The following is a 6221-nucleotide window of genomic DNA, read 5'->3' as shown; positions in this document are numbered from 1 at the left end:
ACAAACACTTTGTGTCTGCAAAACATGTGAGGAGAGCTGCAGACCAGGGACAATCCAGAAATGCTCATGAATGTCAGTTTAGAAGCTATCAAAGTTCTCAAATAAAGCACCTTTTGAGAATGTCAATGTTTGTTGGGAATTATCTTACAAAACTAGGAAGTATTTTTGGTTTATATATTAAAAGTTATGGTTTTTCATTGATTTGAGTAACAGAAAATCACAACTTTTAGGAAAATTCCCCGCGAAATCTGGCATTTTAGCCGCAACAATCACAAAAAATGTTACGCTTGTTACGATCGAACCCCTTTGCTGACTTTAGGTTTTTTTTGTCATTATATTTATGGTTTGCTGCCTTTCTGGCTGTAACTAAAGATACCCACTTTGGCACACATAGCTAACCACAAACTCTTGAATTCTCATCTCGTTAGCATAGGTTGCGCTGTAGCTAGCCATTCAAGTGTTCCTCTAGTTTAGACTTATGTTGTCATGTTTTTGAGCTTTGACTACCTTTAGAGGACAGTTACATACAGACGAGAATAAATTTGTTGGCACCCTTTCACAATAATAATAATAATAATACTAATAAACAAAATTGTGACTGCAGACAAAGAGCTCCAGTTTTGTCTCATCAGTCCCACAAACCTCCGAGATCTTTGGTCTTTGTCCTACCAACAGCGCATGTCACAGATGGTGACGTAACTTCACCTTGGAGTTCAGCTTGAATGGTTTCGATGTTTTTTTTTTATTCTACCATTTGCATCATCTGTCTGATCAGCCTGGGGTCGCATTTCCTCTTGCATCCACATCCAGGGAGGTCGGCTACAGTCCCATGAAGCTTTATATGTTTTTAATAATCTTGTCAGCTGTGGTCAGAGGATCATGGAGCTGCTTGGAGACGGTCTTGCAGTCTTTGGAGATCTATAATCTTCAGTTTGGTGAAAACAACCAAACCAAACTTCCCCGAGGCTGTTTGTTCCCTTTAAACAGGCTGAATGACTGATGGAAAGCTTAAAGCCACCCGTGAAACTAATTAAGGTCAAACAGTTACTTTGAAACATGACTATAATGGAAGGATTATTCGTCTCTTCAAGGGTATTAACAAATCCTTCCAGGCTATTTTAGCATATCTTTGTAAAACAAACAACAAATCATTTCTTTTCACAATAGGTTTTGTTTACTCTGTTACACATAAAAGGCATGCAGATGTAACTTAACTGCTTTTCAAAGAACTTATTTTAAAGTGAGGCTATGAGTTGAAGAAGAAGCAGCAATGTCGATGTTTCCTTCTTTTAAATTGTTACTACATCCACTTTCCCAATGACAAGTGTGCCATTTTTCTGATGCATCTTTGCCAATTTAAAAGAAATGTAAACGTGGGACTGCAGACTGTTGAATAGAATCAGGGACCAGAGCAGACACCCGCTAAAATCAGGAGAAACTTTGTTGTTTATTAAGTGTGGATGGATCGCTTCAGGAGCTGCATGTCTGTTTCAGAGCCTCTGCAATTTGTCATGGCAAAGTCTTGAGGTTCAAAGCAAAGACAAAGGGACAATATTTATTCAGGCAGAGATGCAAGTCCTCTACAAAGAGATAAGAAAAGAGTAAAAAAGCGTGTTTGAGTGACCACTTTGTATTCATTTAGCATCTCTCGGTCTGGATGTGTCTGATGGAGGAGTGAGGTGAATTAAAATACTCTGCAGGTGTTGTTGAGGAGGAGAAGATGTGACTCTGAAATAACAAGACATCGTCACACTTAAACAAAACAAATTCACCTTATCTGAGCTCAGAATGTTTACTGGATGTCCTCTAACTTTAACTCTACGTCGCGCTGCATTCACTGTTTCATTTATTTCTGGACAGAAGGAAGTTCAAACTATTGTTTGCGTGTTTTTGCTTTGCTATTAGCTAAAGATGAAGTATTTCAGCAAACCGGACAGACAGTCATTACTTTTATTTCCCCTAAACGGAGGATGAACAGCTCCTGGTTTCAGAGCATTTTTATCCAGTAATCCTGATGATTGAGCTTTAAAGCGTTTACATAAACAGTCTGAAGTTTTCTTTCCTCCATGTTTCCTTTAATAAACATGTTTTAAAGATTCCCAAATGAAGCCTTTTCATTTTTACCATTAGATGAAGTAGAACTAACCTCAGAAATAACCCCGTTGGACAGCAGCAACTAAACATATCTGCCAAATTCAGGGAAGAAAAAGAAATCAGAAAGTTTTCTTGGATTTCAACTCAGAATGGTTGATTAAATATCTCATTCTGCAAATAGTTTCTGCAAGTTTTCTTGGATTTGTAGCTTCTAAAACCCTGCGATCACCATCCACTTGATCAGCGTGAGCTTGAATTTGAGAATCAGAGTAAAGATCTGCAGCTTTTTTGCATCGAGTTTAAAAACGTTTGCTCCTCTCTGACTGAAAAGACCAAATATTTGTTACCTGTTGGTGGAAATGGGCTGATTGTGGCTCGTCTTGTGTTTGACAGTTTTTACTTCTGTCTGCAGCTGAAGAATCATGCATCGAATAACAAGAAATGCCTTCGCACTGAACCTTTGATATTATTTTTAGAGTAACCGTGCATCTTGAACATATTTACCTCGTAAAGCACGTATTTGTCATCTTTCAGTAATATATGGTTGCAGCTGTCAATTAGGCGTGTTGCCTGTGGTGTCTGTGAAATGTGAAATGACCTGTTTGTGCACGCTGAGAGCCTCGCTCGGCTCACTTTTCTCCTCTTCCTTGTCTTTCTGTTGCCATGGCCACCGCAGGCGGTTGCCAAGTGAGGAGGACGGCTCGGTGTCGAGCAACAGCTCGGGGAAGCTGAACACCAGCAAGAGCTCCTCGGCCCGGAGGACGGCGACCGGCGGCAGCAGCAAGAACGGCAAGGAGGAGCTGCACAAGAGGGGCGCCGCCGGTGAGGAACGGGAGGGGGCGGGGCCGATAAGATGGCGTCTGTATGTCAGCGAGTTATGGACATAATCACTGCCCCGTCTGTCAGTTTACTGCAAGGATAATCATCGTGAAGTAATGAAGTGATCACAGCCACAGACGCTGCTTCATCAGGTTCCCGTCCATGACGGCGTTCGTTTTTCGGTCCATCAGAGGAGACACGTTAGACGCCAACATGTCAGAGTTTTAGTTGTTTCTCACTCCAGGAAGAACTGCAGGCGGACCTGCACCAGTGGACGCTCCTGTAGCTCCTGTATTTGACTAAATGTTCATGAGACTAAAACCACAGTAAAACAATCTTAGTTGAACAAAAACACAGACATGTTTGAATGTTTCTTTATAGATATTCAACCAAACAAAAGACAAAAACTAATTATATATGTGCTCAATAAGCAACTGCTGACCAAATTTGTGGAGGCAATTTGAGGTCAAAATGAAAGCCTGGTGGTTTCTAATAATTATTAGGAGTGAATGCACATCTTGTTTTACTGAAAAAAATAACAATTTGTTAATTCTGAGCTTTACAAAATGTATTTATTGAGATATGTCCTGGCAATAAAATCCCAGAGGACCTGAAAGTTGTTTATGCTGATAAGACTAGACCAAAAACTGTATGTGAAAAGTTTGTAGTCATCAATCTTCAGTCAGACAGAATAACAGAAAATATCCTGAACCATTTTTAGCGTCTGCAGAAGTAGTCAACCAATAGAGATCACCTAAAGGAGTGAAAAGTGTGACAGTCTTAAGTTTCAAACTAATTCAAGGTAAGTTTCTCCACACCTACATGCCTTACTCACAACAGCAAATGATAAAGATCAACATTTTAAAACACCAATTAGCACCAACGATGAGTGTGGCTGCAAAAAGCAACACTGCTGCTCCGCTGCCGTGAGATAAAAGCTGCATGGATGAGCCTGAAGCCTGCTGGAAAGTTAGACCAAAATGGAAGTTTTCGGTTTAAATGAAAAGCACTATTTTTTGCAAAGAGGAAACTGCGCCTTCTTGTACAAGAACCATGGCCGATCTGTGACGTGCTGTATGCTGGTCGTAGCGTTTTTCCTGGAACCGCAGAGGAAACTGTCAGGAAAGCGAGCTCGTATGGTCGTTTATGGCGTTTGAAATAGAAAAATGACTCATTGGTCAAACTGTGACACCAAACAGGGAATCTTATCACGAGAAAACAAACAGAAAGCTCTGATAAACTGTTTAAGCAGCAGTTAAAGTTGCTGTTGATCACTTAATTATCAATACTGTCAGAAAGCTTAGATTTTTATTTTTTACATAAAAGCAACAGATCTGACAGCAGCTTAAAGGCTCTGAAGGATTTACTGTCAAATTAAAAGTTGGTCGTATTCAACGTGACACTTTTTTATACACTTTATAATCCCCCAAACATGTCTATTACAGTTTAATAATATCCTGTCTATATCTTTTTGTTTAAATACTTCATGAACAGCTGGAGAAAGTAATCACTGGATGGGCATCTACAACTAACTTTGGATACAGTTATAGTTAAGCTAATTTTACAGCTACAGAGCTAAGATCTGGTGTGGTAGTAGCTGAGCCTGGTCCCCAGCACATCCTCTTTGCTTGAAACCTTGGCATCAACTAATGGAGGCGACCATGTGTGTCTGTTATCAAAATATCCCTTGAACCACTGGACTAGACGAAATTCATTATACGTCAGTGGATTTTACAGTAATTGAGTTAAAGTTTGGTGTGGTAGTAGCTGAGAGTCATCAAAACCTTAAGCACTAACAGATCAGGCTACATCTATCCTGATATGTTACATAATGATGAAGTTTAACCAACATAGTTTATAGTTTTTATCTATCTGATAAGACAGGATTGTTTTATGATCGTTGTTTAAGCTTTACTCGTTTATAACCAGTTCCTAAATATATGTTTCATATCTATCTTTGCATGTGCAGTTTTTAGTGCTGAGAGAAAAGACGGTAACAAGATGAAGCTGATTAATCTTCAGCTGCAGGTTTGCGCTGCAGGCCGACCGAGGTTTCGACAGAAGTGGCTGTTATCGGCGGTGGCAGATCATTTCGCCGCGCTGCAGCCTCATAAACACGAGTCGGATCCCTGATAACCCCGCTCCCATGCGGTGGCATTCTAGGACACAGATTTTCAATCTCTTCTCCACCAGCAAACCAATTTTCACAGTAATCTGTGTAATTTATTGTGTTTATACAAGCTAATTAATGAGTAGCAGGAAGATGAGACGGTTTCATCCTCTCAGTGTTCGCAGTTAGCCAGAGGTGGACAGGAACGGTGTTTCCATGCAAGTAAATGAGCTGAAAGGAGAAAAAACTTTGCTGAAATCTTTACTTTAAGGACCTTCTGCTCCCCTTTTCCGCCTCGCCTGCAGGATTAACATATCTGAATTTTGATGACGCCGGTATCGGGACGTTAGTGAGTCACAGGTGTAATGGGAAATTTGCAGGGAAAGTTTAAAAAGAAAATTATTTAGAAGACAATGAACATCTGTGCTGCTTCTACGTGGGTTGAATATTTTACGGCTAACTTCCAGAGTGACAGCTGGGCAGAAATCTGAGACAAAAGGTCTGGTTTTAATTTGACGTCTTCATCTGTTAGTTTTGCTTTCAGTGTTTATCTCCAAGCTTCTCAGGAAGACGGACATGTTCAAAAACGAACGTACACCTTAAAGGCATGCATATCACCCGCTGCTTCTCATGTCAGAGTTTTAATCTAAGATCGTCTCATTTTGAAAAGGGGCGGAGTTATAACCAAACTCGTCAAACCCTGAAAAAGTCGATATCTCACATGATTTGTAAGGTGTTTGGTGTATTTGGTGTGAATGACTGTCAGCTACTACCACCCCAAATCTGAGCTCCACATCCATAAAATTAGCAGAGTTACGGCTATTCTTGTTTCCTAAGGTTAGTTGGCTGTGGCGGCCATCTTGGATTGGCTTAATTTAAGTTTTCTTGACTAAACAGCACAAATATGTTTTTTTTTTTATTTGCTGTAAATGCATGTAAACAAGTGCGAAGCGGCTGGGATGAGGATCCGGGGCCATCGTGTTGAGCCGGAAAAGGGTAGAGTGCCTTCTCCGGGTCGGGGAGGATGTCCTGCCCCAAGTGGAGGAGTTTAAGTATCACGAATGAGGGAAAAATGGAGCGGGAGATGGACAGGCGGATTGGTGCAGCGTCTGCAGTGAAGCGGGCGCTGTACCGATCTGTCGTGGTGAAGAGAGAGCTGAGTCAAAAAGCGAAGCTCTCGATTTACCGGTCGATCTAC

General features: G+C 40.8%; 1 protein-coding gene across 2 annotated transcripts in view; it reads left to right on the top strand.

Moving 5' to 3' along the window:
- The window catches only part of kiaa1549la (KIAA1549-like a), a 104646-nt gene that overhangs the window by 78497 nt on the left and 19928 nt on the right, over positions 1-6221 (top strand). For both annotated transcript variants that reach the window (XM_037978346.1, XM_017428933.3), the window contains one exon: positions 2771-2916. In XM_037978346.1, the coding sequence (XP_037834274.1) occupies positions 2771-2916 (146 nt within the window). The remainder of the gene's footprint in view (positions 1-2770; positions 2917-6221) is intronic.

This window comes from Kryptolebias marmoratus, linkage group LG11 (assembly GCF_001649575.2).
Source record: "Kryptolebias marmoratus isolate JLee-2015 linkage group LG11, ASM164957v2, whole genome shotgun sequence".
Classification (NCBI taxonomy): domain Eukaryota; kingdom Metazoa; phylum Chordata; class Actinopteri; order Cyprinodontiformes; family Rivulidae; genus Kryptolebias; species Kryptolebias marmoratus.
The sequence above is the reverse complement of the archived record's forward strand: the minus strand, read 5'-3'. Positions and strand labels throughout refer to the sequence as shown.